The 26,931-nt window shown below is 44.7% G+C and overlaps 1 protein-coding gene across 3 annotated transcripts in view; it reads right to left on the bottom strand.

Moving 5' to 3' along the window:
- The window catches only part of CLTRN (collectrin, amino acid transport regulator), a 79,657-nt gene that overhangs the window by 22,905 nt on the left and 29,821 nt on the right, over nt 1-26,931 (bottom strand). The window contains exons 3-7 of one of the 3 annotated variants that reach the window (XM_060002135.1): nt 26,866-26,909; nt 23,684-23,854; nt 17,420-17,490; nt 14,928-14,986; nt 10,217-10,302 (exon numbers count right to left, since the gene is read on the bottom strand). In XM_060002135.1, coding sequence (XP_059858118.1) covers nt 10,217-10,302; nt 14,928-14,986; nt 17,420-17,490; nt 23,684-23,709 — 242 coding nt within the window. In that variant the 5' untranslated portion in view covers nt 23,710-23,854; nt 26,866-26,909. Of the gene's footprint in view, nt 1-10,216; nt 10,303-14,927; nt 14,987-15,302; nt 15,447-17,419; nt 17,491-23,683; nt 23,990-26,865; nt 26,910-26,931 lie in introns of those variants that run through there. The other 2 variants (XM_060002136.1, XM_060002137.1) reach the window with 2 other exon arrangements.

The following is a 26,931-nucleotide window of genomic DNA, read 5'->3' as shown; positions in this document are numbered from 1 at the left end:
ACCCAGCTGACACCTGCCCTACCCCTGCCTGAGTCACTGGCACGGAACGCCAGGCCAGCTCCCTCCAGTCCAGCCAGGAGCTGCCAAGCCCCAGAGCCACCTCTCCTACCTGCAGAGGCCGCCCCGAGGAAGCACTGCTGACGTCCAGGCCTGCACTCCCTCCTGCCCACCCACCCTTGCTGCCTTTGCCCCTGAGAAGACCCTTCTCGGAGGACCCTTCTCAGGAAGGTGTGCTTCTCCCCTATTGCCACTTCATACGGTTTAAAGGTTGTTCTTATTTTAAATAATACTAAAATAGCTTCATTATCCTAGAGATTGTCATGGTCTTTCTTTCAAAGATTCAAACATTAGGATTTCATCCACATGATGGTTTCTCCACCCTGGCTCTGTTGGGGCCAGACAAGTCTTTGTGGGGTGCAGACCTCTGCATTGTAGGGTTTTAGCAAAATCCCTGGTCTCTGTCCTCTAGGTGCCAGTAGATAATCCATATTGTAAACATACAACGCGTCTCCAGGCCCTGCCAGATGTTTGGGGGCGAGGGGCGGGGCGCGCGGTGCACAATGACACTGGTGGAGAGCCACTGAGGAACAGTGCCCTCTACTGGCAGAAACAGTCAAGCCCGGTCTCCCAAAATGTGCCTTCTTCAAAGACACAGAGATGAACAACATGAAGTGGTGTGTGCTTGGCAAAAACATATCCCCCACTTTGCAGAATGCTGTGGGGTGCGCATGACTCATGTTTTGGGCCTTATTAACAATCAGACAACGCGGTTTTTTAAAATGAGCTACTCATTTATCATCTTCAGGTTGGCAAAAACTGAAAAGTTAAAAAATATCAAATGCTGGAAATGATGCAGAGAATTGGAATCCCAGGCCGTGCTGTGGGTGTCGATGGGTCCAGCCCTTCTGAAGCGGCATTTGGAAGTGTTTCCTAGAACACAGTGCGGCCACCAGAAACACTCTTACACACACACACACACACATACACACACACACATACACACGCACACACACACACTGGTGAGGATGTTCTTCGCAGCCCCCTTTGTCAGCAGAGAATTGGAAGAAGCTAAATGTCCACCAACAGGGGAAGGGATAAAGTGAACATGGTATTGCTATCAAGGGACTACTATTCCACAGATTAAAGGAAAGAAAGAGCCCAGGGTTTCTGCACTGTGCGGTCTGGGCCAGATAATTCTATGATGTGGATGCCCTGTGCGTTGCAGGATGTTTAGAAGCAAACCTGGCCTCTGTGGACTCGATATCATCAGGACCTCCTCCAGTAAAAACAATCAAACATGTCTCCAGCCACTGCCAAACGCTCGCTGAAGGACAAAAATCACCCCCAGTTGGGAACTACGGAACTAGAGTTACACATTTTTTTTTAAAAAGGTATATCTCAAAAATACACTGTCAAATGAAAAAGATGGGAAGTGGCATATTATGGGTCGCACAAGCCATTTATATAAATCAAAAAAAAAACCAAAATAATATTGCTGGCATAATAGAGGGGGCCGGAAACCAAGTAAATGGTCATTTGGACACTTTGCCTGTATTGTTCTTTCCATCTAAAGCCTCTTCAAATACTGTTCAAACATGAATTTCAAGGTTTCCCCTCTAGAGAGTCAGAGAATGAGCTGTAAACATAGCAAAGTCCCTTCTCCCTCCCATGGAGCACGCTTTCTAAGGGGGCGGAGACAGAAGGTAGACATTTAAATAAATGTACACACTGACAGGTGGGGAGATGTGCTATGAAGAAACCAAGGCAGGAGGAGGGATGCACACAGCTGCGTCGACACACTGTGGCCCAAGCGCTTCCTCTGTCCCCATCACCATGGAACCCACTATCCCTTACTACGAATTCAAGTCCTTCATTCCGTGTTTCCACTGGGTGGCAGCTCAGGCTTTAACACAGCACCTCAGCAAATAACAGGAAAATATGTTATCTACTTAGAAATAAAGATGTCCAAAACATTAAAATTGCTGGCTGAAAATATTAAACTCAACATTTTCAATGGAGACAGTTACTGTTACATACAAAACATCCTGGGCTGAAACTCTATAAATCAAGCTTTTATTCTGAAGTTTACTACCTGCCATTTGCTAGACATGAGACAAGGCACTGCACTCTGCGTGAGTTACTAGAAAGGGCTTGAGACCTTCGTGTGTCAGTCAGGGTACGGTTAACTGCTTAGGGTCTTCCTCAGTAGAAGAGTAGTAAGTATCCCTCCTACATGATGGTTTAGCCAGGAAAAGTAAGTCAAAGATTTTAAGCACACAAAACAGTAAGCTTCTGCTCTACAAATATCAACTATAGAAACAGAACTACAGAGATGTGTTTACATTTTGTTCCGATCCAGGCAGTTGAACTGGTAATGAGTAAACCCACTTCCCAAAGTAGCGAGCTTGTGGGGAAAGGGCCAGGGGAAAGCACAGCCCTGCTTCTGGAGCCAGCTGCAAGGCAGAGGCTGCATAGGACGATGGAGACACCCTCGTGGGCTGGGGCTTCCTCCTTGTCTGGATGACCCTTTGGGAAATTAACGGATGTCCTGGGTACCGCAAGAGTAAGACACTGAGGTCCAACAAGAGATAAAATGCAGGCGGCGGGGAGCTCCTTCTACTGTGGCCATTCCCGCCACCTTCACCGTGGGAGTATCCACCCAGGGGACTCAGGTGCAACACGAGGGAGAAATGGTGGGTGGGACACCGTCTGCTTGTGTCCACTGCAGCCCAGTAGACGGGGCCCTGGTTTAAGAGTCAGGACGTTAAGCATGCTTCATTCACTCACAGATGTTTACCAAGAGCTAACAATGATTAGCTACTATGGTTAGGGAGGGTTAGGAAAAGAGTTCTACTGCAGGGGCATTTAGATTGCACGACCTTGCCCATGAGTGCCGGGTCTAGGAGTTTAGTGCTATTAAGACGCTTGAAGATCAAGGTCACAGTGTGAGCTCACCAGAAGATTAAAACCAAAGTGGGAGCCAAAACTCCCGAGATGCCCGGATCTGCCCACAAGACGCCATGCTCCGTCGGAGAACAGACCCAGGACAGAGGGGAGGGCACAGGGCTTCTGGATTCCACGTGGTTTGTCCACAGTCTTTGTCAGGAGGGGCTCTAATTTCTACCCACAGTAGAACTTCATAGTCTCCAAGCTTTGAGCATCGTTTTCAATTTTATCAGCTGAGCGTTCCCTGGGAGCCTATCAAACACTCTGTCCATCTGCAACACAAGACTTCTCTGGGCCCTGGGCCACGAGGCCAAGGCCCAAGCCTACCCTGCACTGTGCGGCCCTGTATTCCTGAAGTGTGGCCCGTGTGGGCGCTCAGTGACTGTGATATGAATAGATGGATGAATGAACTAACAGAACGGAGTAATGAGCTCCACTGTTTTTACTCACTGTTTCTACCTTATTCCAAGAGAGAGTAACTGAGAAAGTAAATTGGGCCAGCACGGCCATAACAGAAAAGGGAGGAAGGAAAGGAGGGAGATTACTTCCCTAAAACTTTGTTTCCCCAATCACAAATATTCAGACAACATAACACAGACAACTCTCTAGTATAAGAAGACTCCTGAATATAGTGCAGATAGAGGTAGCCAAGAGGAAGTGTACATATAAGGAAAGTGGGTGCTAAAGGGAGTAACATGAAGAGTGATTTATAGATTTCGGTAGATAATTTACTTAGCGACCAAAAGATGCAGATTCCTTCCAGTGATAGATTATGTCCAACCAGCGTGACTTCTTCCACGCCCTTTCTTCTAAATGTGACCACACTGAATGTCCTCTAAGATTTGCACAAAATGAAAAATTAATCAGCCGACAGCACTTACTGAACTAAACATGTCTTTTAAAGTATGTTTTGATGTAATGAATAAACTGAAATGCCTAAATCTTACAAAGTTCTCCTCACAAGAAAAAAGATTATATCACAATGCACGGTGACGGATGTTAATTAGACTTACTGAGGTGATCATTTCACAATACACACAAATATCGAATCATTATGTCGTGTGCCCGCAACTAATATAACGTGATCTGTCCATTATACCTCAATAAAATAAATAAATAATGACTGAAATGGCATCAGCACAGCTAAACAGCAAACCTACACTTTCAAGATTTGTAAATATAGATGGGTCTGATGGAATTCTTTGTATTCACTGGAATAACAATTTTGTCCGACTGCTTCACAAAGCTGTAGTATTTACACATATACAGTCGCTCCTGTCAGCAAATCACTAAAAGGGTAGAAGGGTCCACTCCCATTCCTCAAGTGTGGGGAGCCCTGGTCTGAAGGTAACTGTCTCAGAACTGGCTCCACTGCCACTCCTCATCAGTGGCGCCAGACAGGGCCAACTAGGGTGGGAAGAATCGGGCTCTTGTTTCTGGAAATCAAAGGACTAAACAGGAGCTGGGCTGCTGTTTAACAGGCACGAGACCGTTAATCCCCTTACCGTGGATACAAGAGCATGTTGTTCGTTCTTAGATCACAAGGCTTATCCTTGAATAATTAGGCAGAGGAAGAAATCCATTCCGTGCCCTACAGCATTTTCCTCAGAAAGGGAACGAACGCTAGGCCTGAGTTAGACTTCTGCCTCTCCTGCTAAAAATGATAAATTATTCTAAAAAACCAATATTGGAGTAAACTAGGCAATTAGATTTCTCAGTTTTCCTGGAAAAGAGACTAAAGTTTAAACTTAATCATATTTTCCTGAGATAATAATACTTTCAACATTTAAAAATTCCTATGAAACTATTTTAGAAAATCTGGCCTAAACCTTATTATAAAAACTTGAAAACACCTGTTTACCATCTTCAATCAAAGTCCCAAGAAACCTTCAAGTAATCTGATCTAATGAAACCAGAACTTTCTACCACTTAAACTTGTCCTTCCCTCTTCCATTCTACTTTTAAGAAAATCCAGGGAAGAGCAAGAAAACCACTTGATATCAAGATTTGTAAGTAATGCTTCAAAGGAACTGTCTTGTTTCTGTCACATTTCGTCCGTCTTCCATGACTCCCAGGGCCGGCTTCTTGGGTGTGGGCCTGTGCTGTGTGGGACCTGGATTTACCCATCATTTAAATCTCAGGGCCTACCTAGCAGCCTACACAGGAGGCTTCCAACAGAGGTTACTTAATTCTCTGGCCCCCATCCAGCAGTGTAGCGCACAGGCGGCCTCAGGGGAGCACCATGAAGAAGAGGCTTCTGCTTCTCACACCACTGCCGTGGGCGCTCTGTCAGCTTTCTCTCCCTCACTCCCTGACAGCATCTCGAGGAGGCGCGATGGAGCTTGCCTGTCACTTCTGGCCCTTAAAGAGCTCAGGCCGGTCTGGTCTGATCAAAACCTAGACGAACTGTCTTCCCGCCCCTAACACATGGCTTCCCTCGCCCCGGCCGTGCTGGCCTCAGCGGCCTGCTCTGTTCTTTTACTCTCCTGGCTCCACCCCTCCTGCGCTTCGCCCCTTACCTCCCCGCAGTCCCGCTCACTGGGGGATGGAAAAGGGAGGTGGGAGAGCGCGGGGATCCGACAGCAGAGAAAAAGGGAAGCTTCTTTTTCCCTAGCCAGGCTCCTTGTGCTGCCCTCTGGCCGCTGGTGGCCCCTGCCGGGGCAGGTCCTCGCGTTCTCCACCCAGAGTGCACCCGGGGGGCCTCAGGAGACCGTCTGGGGACCTGTGCACTGCCCCTTCCCCTGACAAGGACGACGCACTCTGGCCAGGGCCGAAGGCTTCCATCTCGCCCCTCCCTGCCCGCTCTGCCGCCTTCCCTTTGCCCTGCACTTGGATCTCGGGCCCCACAGGCAGCAACTCGTGCAGCTCCCTCCGGAGGCCTCTGCTTGGCCCCGGGCCGGGCGGGCAGCCGTCCGAGTGCAGGCTGTTGGCAAAGCCGCCCTCTCTCACCCAGTCATGGAGGCTCAAGCCAGCCTTTGCCTTCAGACTTCTCCAGCTAAGAGGCAGGCGCCAGTTTCTGTTCCACCCACGGGACAGTCTCAGTGGCTGGGGACACCATCACGGTGGCTCACGCTCCAGGTGCTGCTACTCTGGTGGCAGCTGGAAGTGGCCCTGGGAACGTCTGCGAGCTGGGGAGGGATGTGCCCCTCTCTCCTCTCGCAGACGACTCCTCTCTCTACGAGCAGCTCTGCCTGACCTGAGGTGGGCAGGGGAACACGCAAGGGGGCCACTAGTGTGGCCTGGGCGCTAGTGGACGCCCATCACATGGACCCAGCTGTCAGCTCCCAGCGGGCTGCGTGGTGCACACGCACCGGGACCCATCCCCGCCCCTGTCCTGCGGGGAAGGCCGTGGACACGCCGCACCCTCCCTGCAGGGCCTCGCCCTCTGCCTCTCGGACCCTCGACCTTCTCTTCCACTGCCCGCTTGGGGTCATGGTGACTGGACCCGGTCAGCTCTCCTGCAAGTCCTTCATGGATGTGGCCAGGACCTCGCTTTAGAAAGAACACCCTCTGGCAGAGTCAATCCAGCTTATACTGGGTCAAGGGTAGGCTGGCGGTACGTTCCCAGATATGCAGAGGAGACACTGAGCCCTGTGTCACTGGAGGTGATCGCGCTTGATATGAGATACCGTAGTTAGGACTGAGTGAAAGGTGGGACGAAGAGTCTTCATTACTCTGTTCATTATTTGACTATCTGTAGTGAGTTACTCTTTACATCTTCCACCCAGTGCATCTCAGTAGCTCTAAGTTTTCTGCAGTATCCATAGAATAAGCAGTGACAGGATAGGAAAAAAACGATTTAAAAAATCGGCCAATGTTCAAGATTTGAATCCCTAAAGCCATCCTAACAGGCATACTTCCCACCCTCTAGAATCCACTCTGCCTCACACTGGCACCAAAAGACCTCTGAAAAGCACATTTAAAATCGGATCCATTTGCCAAGCTAGTGGTGCCTTTCTATTACCCACCACACTCGGGAGAGGCAGCCTGTCTGGGAAGTTGTTTTCAATTCATCTTGCATTGTGTGGTGCCCTTTCCCATAGAGGAAACCTGCTCATGTAAAGAAGCAGCCACCGTTAGGGGGCAGCACTTGTACTGCATCTTAAGCCCATCCTGATTCATGAGGCAGCCCTCATCCCTCAGCCCCCTGAGAGCAGTACTGCTTGCTGGGACTCAAGCTGCCTGAGCATTTACAGGAAAACAATTTGTTGACCCCAATCTAGGTGTGCGCTTTTCAATTTTTCAACTGACATTGGCAACAAAAGCCTCTATAGAGCCTATGCACCCAGTTCCAATTAAAACACCTTTGCAAATAAACCAGATTACATATTCACAGACTCCTACAATGTCCGGGTTCCGAAAAATCAAATTCCCAAAGTGAATTCCTCAAAACTAATCTGAAATGTTACATATTTAAATTAACTTTTCCTAAGAATGGAAATGTGATATAACATAGTCATTTACAAGGTGAAATTTAGGTACTAAGAGGATGTAATAATACAATGAACACAGCGATGTATAAAATCTGTTGATCAAAAATGACAATAAGATAAAAAGAGACTAGTTGAGGGGCTAGCATTGTGAGACGACCAGCGGCTGTTTTCCTTATATTTTTCTCTTTTCTTTCGTTTTTGAAAATTGAGGTATAGTTTTATGTACAATATTATATGTTTCAGGTGTATAACACAGTGATTCACAATTTTAAAGGCTATAACTCCATTTATAGCTATTATAAAATGCTGGCTATATTCTCTGTGCTGTATAATATACCCTTGTAGCTTATTTATTTTATATATAGTAGTTTGTACCTCTTAACCCCCTACCCCTATCTTGCCCCTCCCCCTTCCCTCTCCCCAGTGGGAACCACTAGCTTGTTCTCCATATCTGTGTGTTTCTTTTCGTTATACTCACTACTTTATTTTTTAGATTCCACATATAAGTGATAACATACAGTACTCGTCTTATTATTTCACTAAGCATAATAGCCTCCCAAGTCCATCCGCGTTGTTGCAAATGGCAAATTTTCATTCATTTTTTCGGTTGAGTAGTATTCCATTGTATGTATATGTATATATGTGGATATGTGTGTGTGTGTGTGTGTACACCACATCTTCTTTATCCATCCTTCTGTTGATGGACACTTAGGTGGCTTCCATGTCTTGGCTATTGTAAATAACACTGCTGTGTACATTGGGGTGCATGTATCTTTTTGAGTTAGGGTTTTTCTTTTTCTCTGATATATACCCAGGAATGGAATTGTGGGGTCATATGGTAGTTCTATGTTTAGTTTTTTGAGAAACCTCCATACTGTTTTCCACAGTGGCTGTACAATTTACGTCCCCACCAATGGTGTACATGGGTTCCCTCTTCTCCTTATATTTTTCCTTTTTTATTTTTTGGAAGGCAATCTTCTCATTTTAATTTTTTTATTTTATTTTTTTGTGGTACGTGGGCCTCTAACTGTTGTGGTCTCTCCTGTTGCGGAGCACAGGCTCCGGACGCGCAGGCTCAGTGGCCATGGCTCATGGGCCCAGCCGCTCCGCGGCACGTGGGATCTTCCCAGACCGGGGCATGAACCCGTGTCCCCTGCATTGGCAGGCGGACTCTCAACCACTGCGCCACCAGGGAAGCCCTCGTTTTAATTTTTAAAAGGTTATTATAAATTGTTTTGGAAAGAATGCTTCCATTTAAAGGCATAAGATAAAGGCAAATATATCTTTTCTAAAAATCTATAAAACAAGAGTAAAGTTCACGTAGGGCATCATTTTGTTTTACCTTACACCTCCTTCTTTTAATTTTTTGAATCATGTGAATATGTTACGTATCTTAAAATACATATGTGTGAAAAAATACATATGTGTGTTGTGTATATATGTGTGTGTTTGTGTACATGCAAATCCACATATCATATGTTTATTTTGCTCCCCCAAATTTTACTCTTCTGTTTTATCCCTTATATTCACAGCCCATGCATAATACATTGTGGGTCTGAGGAAGACAAAAATAGAAACCCTCTCTGCCAAGTTCTCAATAAAATTAAGACAAAAGAATGAAGCAGACAGGAGACCAAAATAAAAGGCAAATTTCCTTCCTAATTTTAAAAATATCCTGCGATGAGATAAATTCATCTATAGTGACCCAGGCAGAGCTGAACCGAGGCAGGTATCGCCATATTCTGGTGTACTATGCGAGATATTTAACACCTTAGGATCTGGCACCTACCAATCTAAACAGTCTACAGCTACAGACAGCACGGACAGCCGTGTGGGTGTGTAAGCTTGCCCAGGCAGGGCCTGATTCTGTACTTAGTGTGAGGGGCAGCACAGAAAAATGCATGCTGAGGGCAGGCCGGCTCCTCAAGAGAAGGGAACCCATGCCCAGTTTATCCCTCCAGCCCACCAATCAAATCAGTCATTTCACCTCTCAAGGGAAGAGTGAAGTAAGGGAGTAGAGAGAAACCAGGAGTGTTACCCTAATCACAAATGGAGATGGAAGGAAACATCACAAATAGGGAAGATTCCTTTGGAAGAACAGATTCAAATGTAAAACTATTAAAAGTTGTACTAAGGCTTTGAAGAAAATAAACAAGGTGCTATGATAGATACCAACAGTGCAATGAACCTATACATATGTAAGTTATTTTCAAAATGAGTGCTATGCACTTATCCCCTTGCCCCCCAAGTTCATATATTGAAGTCCTAACCCCAAATGTGAATGTATTAGTATTTGGAGATAGGGCCTATAAGGAGATAATTACAGTTAAATGAGGTCATAATGGTGGAGCCCTGATAGAGAGGATTAGCGCCCTCATCCAAAAAGGCACCAGAATGCTCACTCTCTCCCCTGCCACTTCCCCCTCAACAAAGAAGAGGTCGTGTGAGCATACAAAGATCTGGTGTTGCCTACAAGCTGAAAGAAGAGGCCTCAGAATGAAATCTACCTTGTCAGCATCTTAATCTTCAACTTATATAACTTCAACTTATATAATATATATATGCAGAGAGAGAGAGAAATGTAGAAAGCTTATGACATGTAACTACAAATTTTTATATTTATCTTCATAGTGCCTATTGAATGAAGAGCATTGTTAGAACATGATATAAACTGTAAGCTGAGCTAGATTATAAAGGTTCTTTTTAATGTTGAATTAAAATGTGGGTCCCTTAAAAATTAGATGTATACCTTATTTTCAAGATTGAGTTTTGAATTAATGTCCTGTCTCAAATAATACTTGCAAACAATCAATTTAGACTTTTCATTGCTTACTTACTCAGTTCCTTCTCTGTTGGGAACTCTTCTCATGGAGAAAGCCACCATCGCTTTGAAGAGATATTCTTCATTTGTATCCCAGGCGTACTGAAAGAGAAGTAAAACCGAAGGTAAAGTGAAGAGGCATGGGGTAAAAATTGGTCCACTGGGTTCTAACTGTGGCCACACTGGTGTTGGTGTGTGTCTGTCTGTGTCTCTCTCTCATCTTCCTCATACAATAAAGACTGGAGACCATGATAAATCATGTCACCATAATGTTCAGGATAGAGTTTCCCGGCTATTCTATCATTGTAAGTGTGGTGTGTTTCCCATTGCATTATCTTCTTCCAAATCTGCAGTATTAGTAGCCAGTCAACAAACAGGTCACTTGGACATCTCATCCTGGACATAAACAGTTGATTCCCTTCTTCCCTTTCACCTTTCCCTCATAAACTGACTCCCCTTCTCAGCTTCCTTCCCTTTATTAACACTGGTACAATTTTACTTTTTATACTCTTAGCTGAAAACTTGAGTGTATGTGTGTATTATGGGCTGAATTGTACCCCCCTACAAAGAAATTCATATGTTAAAATCCTAACCCCCCAGTACCTCAGAATAGAACCATATATGGAGATAGTGTCTTTACAGAGGTGATCAGGTTACAATTAGATCACTAGGGTGGGCCCTAATCCAATATGACGGGTGTCCTTGGAAGAACAGGAGATTTGTCACAGACACATACAGAGGGAAGACGTGTAGACACAGGGAGAAGACAGCCATCTAGAAGCCAAGGGGAGAGCCCTGGAACACATCCCTCCCTCACAGAACTCAGAAGGAACCGACCCCGCTGACACCTTGATCTTGGACTTCCAGCCTCCAGAATGAGAGAAAAACAAATTTCTGTTGTTTAAGCCACTCAATCTGTGGTACTGTGTTACAGCAGCCCTAGCAAACTGAAGTGGCTGACCCCACACTTTAGGTGGTAATCAAGTGTAACTGGAGAAAATCACAAAACAGGTTCTGTGGCTTAACTCTAAACTCATGATGACCTACTCCCAAATTGCCCGGGATCCCCTTAGGATTCTCCATCAGTTTTCTCTCTCTCAAACTTCACAATGACTATTTCAAAGCTCCTTCAGGCCTCCCCAAATCTCAGTGCTTCCCTCAAACCTCACTCTCACTAGGAGCTCTTGTTTCATAAGTTACTGATACATCTCGAGTCATCCACTCACACTCCCCCGCCCTCCTGACACCAAGTACAAAACTTCCTCCATAGGCACATGTCTTATCCACATCCTCCCCCGAAGGGCCAGATGTGGTGTTTCTCCTCCTGTCAACGGCTGTTCTGTCCACCTCTATTAGGAACGCTTCCATTCGGCCCTTCCCAGGATCTAAACAATACAGTTTTCCCCTCTCTTCTGTGCATTCAGTGCTGACTGGAGGCTGTCCATTGACTCTGAACCACGCTCAACTCTTTCCCATTAAAACAACAGCAAAACTAAATCACTTTATTTAGTCCTCCTTCTTCTACCCATTGCTGTCTCTCTCCTGCCCTTCAGAGCCAAAATTCCCAAAGGAGTTGTCCATCCTTCTGTCTTTACATGGTCACTGCCCACTTACTCTTTTTTTTAATATATAAATTTATTTATTTTATTTATTTTTGGCTGTGTTGGGTCTTCGTTGTTGTGCATGGGCTTTTCTCTAGTTGCGGCGAGCAGGGGCTACTCTTCATTGCGGTGAGCGGGCCTCATTGTGGTGGCTTCTCTTGTTGCGGAGCACGGGCTCTAGGCACGCGGGCTCAGCAGTTGTGGCACATGGGCTTCAGCAATTGTGGCTTGCAGGCTTTAGAGCGCAGGCTCAGTAGTTGTGGCACACGGGCTTAGCTGCTCCGCAGCATGTGGGATCTTCCCGGACCTAGGGCTCAAACCCATGTGCCCTGCATTGGCAGGCAGATTCTTAACCACTGCGCCACCAGGGAAGCCCCATTGCCCACTTATTCTTAACCTCCTCCACCATCTGCCTTCCAATCACTCCACTCCACAAAGCGGCTCTCTCACGTTACCAATGACCTTCACGTTGCTCAACACAATGAGCAGTTTTCAGTCACGCCTCGCTTGGCCTCTCAACAGCATTTGATGCTCTTGAACAGTCCCTTCATCTGAAGGCACTCTCTTCCCTTTCGTGATACAGCATCGTCCTGGTTGTCCTCCTGCCCCTCTGCCTCCTTTGCAGGTTCACCCTCCTCTACAAGGGCTTTAAGCTTTCGAGAATCGCTAAACTCAAGGCTAGCCCCTCTCCTCTTGCCACCCTCCGCTTTCTCCCTCAGCACTGTCATTACCACCTCAGTGCAGGTGACGCAGGAATGTGTATCTCAAGCCAGCTCTGTCCTTGCCTGTTTGTCAATAATACCTCAAACTCAGTAAGTCCAAAATTAAAGCCATGGTTTTCTTGTTGGTTCTTGGTTCCCTGACTCATAAATGGGCCATCAGGCATCCAGTTGCATAATTAGAAACAAAAGCTTATGCTTCACCCGTCGTCCTCTCTTCCTTGTCATCCCATCCCCGTGACTCTCAAATCCCCTCACTGCCCCCCCCCCCTCCACCAACACACCATACTCCAAATAGCCATCATCTCCCACCTGCACTACTCCACCTGCCTCCCAACTGGCTCCTCCTCTCTACTCCAGGCGCCTGGACTCTGTCTTCCACACTGTAGCCAAAGTGTCTTGTAAACACAAATTCTGTCATGACGCCCCTTCCACGAAACTCCTCGTCGCTTTAAAGATAATATCAAGGACTTCCCTGATGGTGCAGTGGTTAGCAGTCTGCCTGGCAATGCAGGGGACACAGGTTCGAGCCCTGGTCCGGGAAGACCCCACATGCCATGGAGCAACTAAGCCCGTGCGCCACAACTACTGAGGCTGCGCTCTAGAGCCCGTGAGCCGCAACTACTGAGCTCGTGCGCCACAACTACTGAGGCTGCGCTCTAGAGCCTGTGAGCCGCAACTACTGAGCCCGCATGCCACAACTACTGAGCCTGCGTTCTAGAGCCCACGTGCCACAACTACGGAAGCCAGCATGCCTAGAGCCCGTGTTCTGCAACAAGAGAAGCCACCGCAACGAGAAGCCCGTGCACAGCAACAGAGAGTAGCCCCCGCTCGCTGCAACTAGAGAAAAGCCCGTGCACAGCAACAAAGACCCAACGCAGCCAAAAATAAATAAATAGATACATTAATTAAAAAAATATATATATACATATATATATATAACATCAAAACTCCTCAACACAGTCCACACATTCTTTGGCCTGACCCTTCCTTCCACCCGAAGCTCATCATGCGCCATGGTCCTCCCCACTGCTCCACTTCCAGGCACCTTGCCCTCCTTCCACCCTTCACTCTCCCCAAGTTCCTTCCTATAATAAGCCTTTGCATGTGCTGGTCCCTCCACCCTCTTTCCTTTCATCCCCTGGTTCACTTTTACTCCTGCTTTAGACCTCACAGCAAATGCCAGTCCCTGCGGCCCCTCATGAGGCCAAAGCCCCTACGTACTTCTCCTCCCTGTAACGCTTGCCAAGATTACACACTTGCATTTGGTTCATTAATATGCAACCAATTCCACTACTATAAGCTCCCCTAGGGCAAGGATAAGCCTGGTTTTAGCTGCACTGCATCCCCAGCATCCAGCACGGTGCCTGCCCTCAGAGGATCCTGAGATAAGCAACCCTACGCACTGGCAGAGATGGTGGATTCTGCAGTCAGACTGCCTGGGTTCAAACCTGACCCCTGCCCCTTGCTGACTTGACATCTTGAGTAGGCCACGTAATGTCTCTGCACCTCAGTTTTCTCATCCACCTAATGAGAATGGGAATACCCATGCCACCTTCCTCAAAGGGTTGTTGTGAAGGCTAAATGAGCTGATGTGAGCAAAGTGATTAGAAGGGTCCCAGCTAGAAAGTAAACTAAGTTCTCAAGGAATGGTGGCGGTTAGAATGATTATTACTCACGGAGCGAGTGAGCGAACAAAACTGGATTGCCCTGCCAACTGAATACTTCCAACTATCTTTAGCACTCTTTTATCATCTCTAGCCTGAGGCGTCTTACTATCACCTTCTATTCGGGAAAATGGTCACAGACCATGCCGGAAAACCAAAACTAGAATGACACAACTCCATCTTATTAATTCAACAGTCTTTACTGTTCCTATAGCTACCGGAGCCCCATGAGTATTTTTTTAACTTTAATTTCATAAGCATATATTTCATGCTATTACTTTGACATCTGAGAAGAATTGAAGAAACCTCACCTGAGAATTGGAACGTTTTGTGCCATGAAAGATCTCATGCGGGTGAAATGTGCCCTCCTTTCAATGATGAGAAAAGTCACTGACAAAGTTCAAATGACCACAACGGTGAGGAGCAGAGCCCAGCCCACACCTGAGAGCCTGACTCAGGCCCCTCTGCTCCACTCTGCTAGGCTGAAACGTGCAGGCTTGCAAAATTGTTTGGGGCAGCACAGAACTTCACATATTTTCCAGCACACACTGCAGATTAAATACTTCAGGCAAAATCACTTTACTAACAATTTCTATTTCACTACAATCTTTTTTGCTTTAAGAAAATATCAGATTTCAGGTCTTTAGAAGCAATCTATACAAGTTTAAGATAACTATGAAGAGAAAGCAGTGTTATCAGCAAACAAAATTTTAATGGAACATACAAGTTTCTTCACTTACTGCTTTATCTCCCAGAGCTGTTCTGAGACTAAGTCTCACTTTAAAAGCATTTTCTGCATCTGCCAGAGAGAGAAAAGACAGAGAGCACTATATGATGATAAAATCTGCCAAAATGGAACCTGATAGATGCTAATATTTAATGCAACTCGAATCAACAGAATTGCAAGTAAACTGCCCCAGATACTTCCGGAAGTTTAACTGCAATCATCTTAAATGGCTGAAATTTTAATTTCAAACTCATAAAACATTCACAGGCTCAACTTCCAAGCCATGACACGACGGCAGATTTAGAAAAATAAAGAAGTCTTTCAGGCAGAGACTTGTCAATCATTTAGAAAACTGTTCATCTATTTTGAAGTTTCAAGGCTTACGTACCTGGCTGACAGAGTTCGGCATGAATAGCACTCACTAGAAAAAAGAGCAGCCACAACATTCTTTCAAAGTGGAAAACACAAGACAAACGGAGGGAAAAAAAATCCACCCTTCGCTTAAAGCTGCCTTAGCCATTCTGTGACCCGGATTAGAATATCAGACAAACAAGCAAGCCACCAACTAAAAGGTTTAATGATTAACCCCCATCATCTGGGTTAATACTTTTGAGAGAAGCAGCCCATCTCCTGTCAGTTATTTACCAAAATCTGTTTGGAAAACAGATTAGCTGTCCTTTCCAAATTCTACCTCTAAAGAATGTTTTCTCTGCTGACCCAAAAGTCGGAATCCTCCCCCCACCTTTCTTCTGTTGTTGTCTGGTTAAATGCACAGTGGAAAGCATTAGTCCTTTCTGGAGGTTTACCTTGGCATGAACGTCCCATCTTTTCAGGGCTGAAATATCTCTGGCGTATAGATAGACTCTCTTAATTTAGGAAACAAACATCACTCCTTTCTATCTCTGGTGAACAAAGGACACCCTTCCAAGACTGGCCTCATTAGACTCTCACCTCCACAGGTAAACATTCAGGAGAGTTTCCAACTCAAAGAGAATGGTTTTGCTCAGCGCTAAGCTCTGGTAGCTGTGTAAAATCAAAAGTTAATGATGTACAGCAGTGCGATCCAATGGAACATTCTGTGATGATGGAAATGTTCTATATCTGCACTATACACTATGTATACAATACGGACGCCACTACGCATCGGTGGCTGTTGAGCACTTGAAATGGGGCCAGTGCTGCTGAGAAAATGAACTTTTACTAAGTTAATTTAAGTAGAAACATGTGGCTAAGCAACTACATTGCTCAGTGCAGCTACACGACAGTAATTAGGAGCTACCGACCATGAACTAGCTTTGCTGAATTATTTCTCTAATCCTCAAAACAGCAGCCCACAGTTGCTGTGGTATAATCATCTTACATATGAGGAAACCGAGGATCCAGTATTTAAGGCATTGCTGGCAACAGGGAGTGGAATGGGTGTCACTTTACCAGGCTGGATGACTTACACTTGAACCCTATCTCCACCACACTGAACCCGACTGTGTCTCAGGGTCATCACTGATCAAAACTGAAATAGTAACGAAACCTCAGAGATGCTCTGAGGACTACGGCAGTGAGTGGAGAAGAACCTTTCCCCTAGTGGGCATTCTACAGGTGCCGATCAAGCCCCCCAGCGGGTCAGTGTCAGGACTTTCCTCTCTACCATGCTGCCTCTGCATGTGTTCAGTCCCCACATTCCACCTCGTTGCTTGAAAACCATGAATGGAAAAATTAGATCGGGTGACCCGGCTGTTAAACGGACAATCTGGATTTTTAAAGCAGCAACAAGAAAAATATCAACAGCTACACTTCTCATTTCCCCTTCCTGGTTAGGGTGACAGCTTATCGTAGATGACCCACTGCTGTTGGCTAACTCCACTTAAGAGCTTTTCCTCATCTCCTTCACCTTGGTTGCCGGGGCACAGAGTCAGGAAAAGTTGTACTAGAGAGAGAAGTGGCCAAAAGTTAGCCTAGTAGTCATTCCAGAAATTTCACTATTAGATGAAATGGAAATTTCCTAGAAGGAAGGGCCCGCATAACTGACCCCTGAAAATAGTCAGACTAGATGAAGTTATCTTAGGAAATGTTAGACTAGATAAATGCATCCTGGGGGCGGGGAGGGAATAGACAGAGACATAACAAAGCTGATTATTTGCATCAAGGAACAAAGCTGTGTTAGCGAGACAGAAATCTGATTCAGCCTTCTTTTCGCCTTAAAACTTCATAAATATATCAAATGTCTCTCTTCTGCTTTTACTTAGTCACTTATGTGACGAGGCTTGAAGACAGTAAAATGCTGAGTTTTTGTCAGTGTAAGCTACTCATTTGAAAAAAGAAGAAAATCTCTTCTCTTCTGAATTATGATTTCTCAATGTTTGTTGTCTCATTTTTAAAAACAATAGAAAAAAGAATAGAAGTTCTGTACAGAAAATACAGAGAGGCAAAAAGAGAAAAGTACTAAATACCCATACTACTACCCGCATGGACGACCAATGTGAATATATTTTAATAGTTGAAACACACCTTCCGTAGCCTTGGATCTTCTTGTATGTTCTCGTGTGATGTTATTGTTGTTTTGTCTCACTGTAGTGGCCCTATGGGAACAGGGAAACATCACGGTGACAATCACATGGGCCCTCCACGGGATCTGATGAGTCGCTTTATTTTCATTTATTTATTTATGCATACATGCATGCATGCATGCCGCGCTGTCTGGCTTGCGGAATCTTACTTCCCCGACCAGGGATCGAACCCGTGCCCTTGGCAATGAAAGCGCGGAGTCCTAACCACTGGATGGTCAGGGAATTCCCTGGTGAGTCACTTTAAAATTGACAGATCATGAGATATATCAAATTTATTTTATTCCTAGTTTACTGAAAATTCCCTTTATTGAATTGTATTCAATAACCTATATTGAATTGTATCCCCTGCCTTTTCAGTATCTATTATGATCCGAGAATTTTTACCACTTGGTACATTATAGTTTAAAATTTCTTTACACTGATCCAACCCTTAGATAAGCTCAGTTTGATGATTTCTAACATGCTTCTGGACTTAGTTGCTGTGTTTTTCTTTCTTTAGGTTTTTAAATCCATTTTTGTAGAAGAATATTTAGGTTCCTTTTCAAGCGCTGATTCTTTTCTCCAGCCCTCGTATTATTACCATGTTGAAAATGGTACAGATAGATTTCTAACATTGTCTATGTTTACAAATACTTGAAAATGTAGAAGAAATAAAATATTCAGAGTTGAAGATTCTGGACCATACATATTTCGGAGGAAGAGTTCTTTTAAATTTTTCTTATATTGCCAGTAATTTCAGGTTTCGTATTTCTTTCTGAGTCCCTTTTCGCTGTTTACAGTATCCAAGAAATGCATTCATTTCATTAAGATGTTCCAGTTTTCTCATGGACTTTATACAATATTTCCCATAAAATACTCCATTCACTGTTACATTCCCTTTATATTTTCTAGTTATATATTAATTTTTTCTCATTCCCCCTTTGTTCTTTCCAGAAATTTACCTATTTTTGTTGTTGTTTAATCAAACAACAAGATTTTGCATTTAATTTTTAATTCCTTTCTTTCTGCTTTCTGATTCATCTATCTTTACATTTATTAAGTCTTTACTCTTTCTGTCATACTGGTTTTCTTGTTCTTTTTATAACTCTTGAGTTGGCTACTAGGCTTATTTATTTTTAATCTTTCTCAGTTAATGTGAAAATATATGTGGCTATGAATTTTCCTTGGACTACTGTTCTGGCCACATGACATAAGAAGTACAGATGTACAGTGATCTCATTCTATTTTCTAAATAGTCTATAGTTACAGTTTTATTTTTCTATACCCCAGTATTTGCTTAGAAGAGTACTTGTCATTAGCTAAAGAAACAGCAGCCAAAAATGAAATGATTTAAAATATTGACTTTTATAGGTCCTGTCAGATGAATAGAGAGAGAAAATGTATAATGATAAAATAAGACACCGTCAATAACTTGATGTAAAATATGAAGACTCTTACAAGGTCTGGATCACTTGGAACATGCTAAAAATGATTTAACAACTAAAGAGCTTGAGAGTTCAATAAAAGACGTGGAACTAGATGCTATTGTTCTTGCCTCTCAACATATCGGGTTTTTTTCTTCCACTTTTCAAAATCCTGTACATACTTAGCCTTTATTTTCATGCACAATTTTAAGTATTAAACCTCCAGAGAATTCATATCAAACTTGCTTCATACAATGCTCATTTCAGCAATTTCACAAATAGGAGCTTAATAATTTATCAGTAACAGTGGTAATGATGGCAAATAAAGCATTTTCAATCATTCTGAATATGGTCCTATTTACTGCCAATATTTAGAGTTTAGAGAACGCAGATAAAAAATTGAGACTACTGTAGCCGTGAGCAATATGAAAGGCACTGAGTCTCCTGAGACAGGAAAGAGAAATTGATTTCTCTGTGCTTTTTTGTACTCCACAACACTACTGGAAAGCAGTTTCTTGGCACATAACTATTGACCTACTGCTCTGGAGGGTGAATTAAATATGAGACCACACGAAAAGAAAACATGTGAGTTGTTCTTTTGATTCACACAAGATGCCTTTTAAAGTACATCAGAGCTGTAAACGCATGTGGGGGATTATGTATGCTCCATTTACCTGCAATAAAACAAGATGTAGCAGGGAGAACCAATGTAGCTTTTAAATTTTGAAGCTGATTGTTCTGTTTCACTGTCACAAACAGGTATTTTGTAAACCTATACAACCTTGAACACTGTGAGCTTTCATTTTTTAATCTTTAAACATCTTAACCACTATTACAGGTCTATCTCAATGATCACCTCCTTCGAGGAATCTTTCTTTTCTTTTCTTTTTGTTATAGATTTTTAGCTGTTACTATTTGCTGTGGACTTGTCTAATGTACTAACTTTTTATTCTCTCTTTGTCCTATGTTCCCATAGCATTTTGTTCACATTTGTACATGGATCTATTGCCAACATGATTTGCTTTTGGGTCCTACAAATTTTAAGCTCCTGGAGGGCAGGGACTATATTTGGTTCCATTTGCATTTCTCACGGCCCATGAATATTGGGTAATTTAATAACACTGAATTGACTTATTTGAATCATAAATGGGCAGTTTAAGGAGCTCAAGACTGTGGAAATGAAGTATCACGAGGTACACTGCAATTGTTTTGACATTCCCAGCCAGAGAAAAACAACTCCCAGTATCTTTGATAAACAAGGAACCCTGGGCTTTGGAAAATTTTTGTCTCCACTCCCGTACCTTATGCCCTTTTCAAGATGAGAAAAAAAATCTGAAGCTACGATATTCGAAGGCTCATCAAATTTTGTAGGTTAATCAACAACTGTAACCATTATGAACCTTGCCTTTTTTTCACACAGGGTAACAATTTTCTAGTTCAGAGAAAGTTAATCACTAATGTTTGGAAATGAAGATTAATTCAGACAAACTGAGTGAGTGTAATTCTGCCAACTTTATATTCCTAAGGTAGCAATTTAAAGGACGGTTTCATAAACAGGATGCATATGCGCCTGTCTGAGTGTCTCATCTGCATGAAGACCAATACATTAAAATAAGTCCTATGTAGAATGTAAATTGCTGCAGCTACTATGGAAAACAGTACGCAGGTTCCTTAAAAAACTAAAAATAGAGCTACCATAGGATCCAGCAATCCTACTCCTGGGCATATATCCGGAAAAGATGAAAACTCTAATTTGAAAAGATACATGCACCCCAATGTTCACAGCAGCGCTATTTACAATAGCCAAGACATGGAAGCAACCCAAGTGCCCATCAACAGACGATAGGCTTAAGAAGATGTGGTATAGATACACAATGGAATATTACTCAGTGATAAAAAAGAATGAAATATTGCCATTTGCAGCAATGTGCACGGACCTAGAAAATATCATACAAAGTGAAGCAAGGCAGACAGAGGAAGAAAAATGTTATAGGATATCACTTATATGTGGAATCTAAAAAATAATACAAATGAATCTTTATACAAAACAGAGACTCACAGACATAGAAAAGAAACTTATGGTTACCAAAGGGGAAAGGTGGGGGATAAATGAGGAGTATGTGATTAACAGATACACACCACTATACATAAAATGGATAAGCAACAAGGATTTACTGTATACCACAGGGAACTATATCCAATATTTTATAATAAACTATAATGGAAAATAATCTGAAAAAATATATATAACTGAATCACTTTGCTGTACACCGGAAACTAACACAACATTATAAACCAACTATACTTCAATGAAAATAAATAAATAAAAATTTTAAAAATAAAAATGAAAAAAAATAAGTCCCATGTAGTAAAAACAAGACTTTACTGACATTTCTTCCTGAATGTTTAACTCTTTCCAACTTTGCTTGGGTGTTGTATTAAGAGTTTTCTCAGGACTTCCCTGGTGGCGCAGTGGTTAAGAATCCACCTGCCAATGCAGGGGACACAGGTTTGAGCCCTGGTCCGGGAAGATCCCACATGCCACGGAGCAACTAAGCCCGTGCGCCACAACTACTGAGCCTGCTCTCTAGAGCCTGTGAGCCACAACTACTGAGCCTGCGTGCCACAACTACTGAAGCCCATGTGCCTAGAGCCCGTGCTCCGCAACAAGAGAAGCCACCACAATGAGAAGCCCGCGCACCATAACGAAGAGTAGCCCCAGCTCACCGCAACAAGAGAAAGCCCGTGCCCAGCAATGAAAACCCAACGCAGCCAAAATAAATTAATTTTTTTTAAAAAAAGAGTTTTCTCACAGTTTTGACAAGTCATGATATTCTTTCTAGGCTAAAGATTATTGTAACCATGCTCTGTGGAGTAGTATTTTCCATTCTTAATCTTATATCTGGCTGCCAGTTAGTGTCACCCAGACACATTTAGCCCTGCCAATAGGTACCGCCTTTACCAACCTCTACAACGAGGTAGAGGGGCCATGTATCTTTCAGGTTAGATGCTCTCATTTTCATAACAGAATTTTAAGCTACCCTCATTCTGCTTGATATACAAAGCATATGAAGTAATCAACACATCAAAGTTTCTGCCCTTAAGTTTTGCCCAGTGACGGTGACCTTGATCTTTCTACTGTCTGAAAACATCAAAAACTTACAGTACGAAATGTTGTTTTTGAAGACCGCCTAAAAGACGTGCATGCAAGACCTCTATTACTACAAATCAGAGATGCCAGATAGGTTGTTGCAACCACTCATCCATCCTGGACTCACAACAGACATTGTTAATCTATTACAGAACATTTTCCTTCGGAGCCTGGACTCAGCCACAAAACTTCCCAATGCAGTTATTCAGTCAGTCGACATGTGAGCTAAAACTTACTTGCCATCGTGGGGAATGATGATCTAAATGCTGCCCTGGCTAAGTCATACCACTGAGGGCCTGTGATCTCAAATAAACAGGAAAGTTTGGGTGGTTCATAAAATTGATTTAGTTGTGCTTTGTGATTGTGGCAACAGTTTACATTGAGGGGATCTGTATGAAACTCTTTATGACACTTACACTTTATGACACTTGTTTCCTACTTAGTTCATAGCATCATTATGATGAGGAATCAGGATTTCCGTTGGGACTAAAAATCAAGAAAAACTGTGCTTCTCAAAAACAAACAAATGGGGCTTCCCTGGTGGCGCAGTGGTTGAGAGCCCACCTGCCGATGCAGGGGACACGGGTTCGTGCCCTGGTCTGGGAAGATCCCACATGCCGCGGAGCGGCTGGGCCCCTGAGCCGTGGCCGCTGGGCCTGCGCGTCCGAAGCCTGTGCTCCGCAACGGGAGAGGCCACAGCACTGAGAGGCCCGTGTACCGCAAAAAACAAAAAAACATAAAAAACAAAAAAACCCAAATGAACATGCAGGGCATTATGCTAAGTGAAATAAGCCAGACAGAGAAAACAAATACCATATGATCTCACTTATATGTGGAATCTAAAAAACACACATACAAACAAAAAACAAAACACCTAACTCACAGATACAGAGGACAGCCTGGTGGTTGCCAGAGGCAGGGTGTGGGGGTGGGTAAAATGGGTGAAAGTGGCGAAAAGCTACAAACTTCCAGTTATATTGATACAATAAATAAGCCATGGGGATGCAATGTACAGAAAGGTGACTACAGTTAATAATACTGTGTTGCATATTTGAAAGTTGCAGAGAGTAAACCTTAAAAGGTCTCATCACAAGAAAAAAAATTTGTAGCTATATGTGGATGTCAACTAGACTTATTGTGGTGATCATTTCACAATTATATAAATATTGAATCATTATGTGTACCCCTGAAACCAATAAAATGTAACATGTCAATTATCCCTCAATTTAAAAGAAAGAGACCAGCACTTACCAAGTCCTTTTCCACCTATAACCGACCCCCTTACCACATCTTCCCTAACTTTCTCATCAATTCTTGTCCCATCCAAACCCAAGCTGGGGAACAGGCTATAAGCTCCCTTGAAGTTTGTCTTGTCACTGGAACATAGTACTCCATAAATATGACTTCAATGAATGAATAACTGAATGGCTAATGGAAAGTGCCCTTCCCCTAGGAGCGCCCACTCAAAGGTTTCTGGACAGGAAAAAATAAATAAATAAAGCTGGTAATAACCGCTTCACTTTTCTCCGTGGACCCAGAAATGTAAATGGAGAGAGTAAAGAAAATTAATCTCAAAGTAGGGGGCCAGAAGCAGAAATCTAAGTGTGGTGTTGTCTCCACAGGTCCTAGACAGCAGGAGGGCACAAGGTACCTAAAAAAGTCGTCTGAAGGAGACATCCATCAGGAAGTAGAGGAGTGTGCTTACTCCATGCAGCCTGCTAGCATTTAAAGTCGGCTGGGAAGCTGGTAGGAACACAGTTCCAGTTGGTCCTCAGTTACGTTTCCTATCCGGTTTCTGCTCTTGGACTTCTGGTGTTTGGAACTGGGAGAAATATGAAGAAAATCCATTTTTAGGCGTGGAGCAGAGATCCGCAGGCTCGTCTCACCCTATACACGCCACTAACATCTAGCTCCGAGACCCGGGCGACTTTCTCCTGAAATTCGTGAGGCCCGCCCGCTTCTGCGGCTTCCCAGGACCAGGCTCGGCCAGCAGAGGGAGAGCAGGAGGCGTGGACCAGGCCAGAGTCCAACCAGAAGGGGATGGCCTGGGAACCCAGGGAGTGGCCATGGCGGAATGCGGAATGCAGGGAATCGCGCATGCGCGGAGTTAGCGTGATCAATGGGGACCTCAGGGTTGTACAGTGCGGCACGGGCGGAGCGCCGGGATTGGCCAGGACAGAGGGGAGTGGAATATAACCCGGGCTTGAGGGGCGGGGTTTGGACAACCGTGGGAAGGAGCGGCAGCGACGGCCACTTCGGGAGGGGCGTGGCCTCGGCGTAGCACAGAGGCTTGACCTGAAAATGTGGGACTCAGTCGGTGCGTAGCCGCTCGTAAAGGCAAGACAGGCTTGGTCGAGACTGCGGGAGAGGTGGGCAGAGGAATTACCAGAGTGGAAAGCAGAGAAATGGGCACAAGAGAGCGGCGGGGGGTCAGCGAAACGAGCGTGGCCCAGAGGATAAGAGGAATGTGAAAGGACTCGGATCAGGGGCGTGGACTCCGATGAAAAGGCGGGGCCACGGAGTAGCGTATGGGATGCAAGTGACGTAACAAAAAGGAGGGCCCTGGTGTAGGCGCAGTGTAAGGATTTACCGTGAACGTGGGCGCGGCATGTCCGTGGGGGCGTGGCTTTACAGTTCTAAGGTGTGCAACAAAGATGGTCCGGCTCCAAGGAGGGGTGGGCCCACGGCGAGGCCAGAGGTGGGCCCAAGTTAGCGCGCCGGCGCGTCACCGCGGCCGGAGGCCCGGAGCGATGGCAGCAGGGGCAGTCAGGCAGTCAGGACAGAGAACAGGTGCAGAGCTGGGTGGAAAACAGGTTCGGGCTCCGACACGGGGAGCGTGGCCAGGGCGGGACTTTAAGCTTCTTCGGGACGTGGGCCGGGCGCGCGGGGAAGTGACGTAATAGGCGAAATGACGTATCCCGGCGTGAGGGGCGCGGCTAGGCACAAGGGGGCGTGGCCAAGATGGCCGCGCGCCTGAGCCTCTCATCCCGGTAGCGAACAGAGTGGTTCCCGCTATGGGGAACGTTCGGGTAAAGTCCGGCGGCGATGTGGAGCGTGGGCAGCAGGGGAGCGTAGGCTAGCAGAGAGAACAGGGATCCTCTCATACACACGATCAGGCGCTGCAGTGGGCCCCGGAGGCGGGACAGCTGTTGGCCCCGCTAGGATGGCCACAGTCCCGGCGGGGCTTCTCTGTACGATGGGGGTAGGGGAGGCAGGGAGTCGCTCCATCTCTACTCTAGTCCTGTTCCTCCGCTCTGAGGGTCACCAGAAAACTACACCCCCTTACCGTTTTGTGCATTTAAAGGTAGAACAGCTGTCCCAGAGAGTCTGGGAAGTAAGGGGGTTGCAGTTTCAGAAACCGAGGCCCAGCAAACTGGATTCACTCATATCTGCGTTGTTGATTTTCTTCCTGACTATACCAAGGGCTACGGACGGATTCACAACCACCCCCGGGGCAGGGGATCAGCAGCTATATCATGTGGACAAGTCTGAGTCTTCTCTACTCCTCAATTCTTTCTTCTATCCTTTTTCTTTAGTGCCCCGTCCTGGAGCTAGAGGGGAAGAACCTACCAAATACAGACGCTGTTGGTGGCTGTAATTCTTTGTGGCGTGAGTTGAAAGCTACTGCTCAGAGGATGCTGGAAAGTCGTTGTTATTAGTGTAATTCTCTCTTGTTTATTTTTTGCTGAGAAAGCTTGAGAAATATGGGGAGATAATGAAGATGTGTACACCTTATGTTGAGTAGAGTTCATTCTCTGTCAACCACTGAAAACCACATTGCTTTCTGCTTCCCCTTTTTCCTTTGCTGACACTCTGGTCATCTCCACTCTGCTGCTTAAAAGTCTTGCTGGAGTATGGAGAGAAGTTGGAAGTCTCTGGTGAAGGAAGCTTGTCCACACGCTACCCATAAGCTGCCCCTGCACATCCCTCAGAACGGTCTCTGTTCTCAGCCTGCACTGAAGTCCACAGTGAACCAATGTTCCCCAGCCCCATGCCCCCACTCTCCCTTCTGGGTCCTGATAAAGAGCTACACTGTTCTTGAGTATTTTGGAAATGAAAACCTTTCAACTTTCTAGGGCTTTCCTACTTCACTCAGAAATTGTAAACTCAGTGCCAGGTCTGAAATGCACCTAAAGGCTGAAAGCAGCAAGGGCACCATTTCTGTGCCTGTGCACGCCTGCCCCGTTGTCCCTGGAGCCAGGCAAAAGGCTGCCACCACTCGTAGTTGGAATACAATTAGTTGCGTTCCTTTTGACTGAATATGAATATTGAGGAAATCTGATGGAAGGAGGGAAATGCATTTCATATCATTCCACTGGAGCAATTAGTGCGCTGGAGCAATTGCAGTGCGCTAAGCAATTATAGAAATGTAACCTTTGGCAACCCTATATTGGGATCATAGAGAAGAAGTGGGTGAGAGGAGCAAGCTGAACTTTCTCAGTCAAGATAAGGAAACATAACTTCTAATTTAAATTTCAGAGAATTGCAAAAACGCTGTCTTCCTTTCTAAATCAGAAGGCAAGAAAGTGAAGGGTCCATCTGATAAGAATCAAGGAATTTTTCTTCAACGCAACTGTAACCTTTAGTAGGTTTTTGTGCTTTGTTTTTTGGTTTTTTTTGGTGTTTTGCATAAGTACAAATGGCTTAACCAGGCAGAGTTGAAGAGCCAAGGCATTTAATAAATACACAATCTACAAGTGATTCTAAAAGGCTGTTAAAATCTGTTCATTCACACATTTCTGTCTGCAAAACAGCAGATAAGGACGGTGTAAGTAAAACCCAAGAGCATATATAATCAGTGATAGCAAAGGGCATGTAGCATAGAAAGCTTACCTTCCCTAGGGCCCATCCAGCTCATGGTCACACCTTTCCTGTGCCTGTACAACAAAATATAACTTA

The sequence above is a fragment of the Delphinus delphis genome, chromosome X (genome assembly GCF_949987515.2).
Source record: "Delphinus delphis chromosome X, mDelDel1.2, whole genome shotgun sequence".
In the NCBI taxonomy this organism is placed as follows: Eukaryota; Metazoa; Chordata; class Mammalia; order Artiodactyla; family Delphinidae; genus Delphinus; species Delphinus delphis.
Note: the sequence above shows the minus strand (reverse complement) of the source record. Positions and strands in the feature narration are given on the sequence as shown.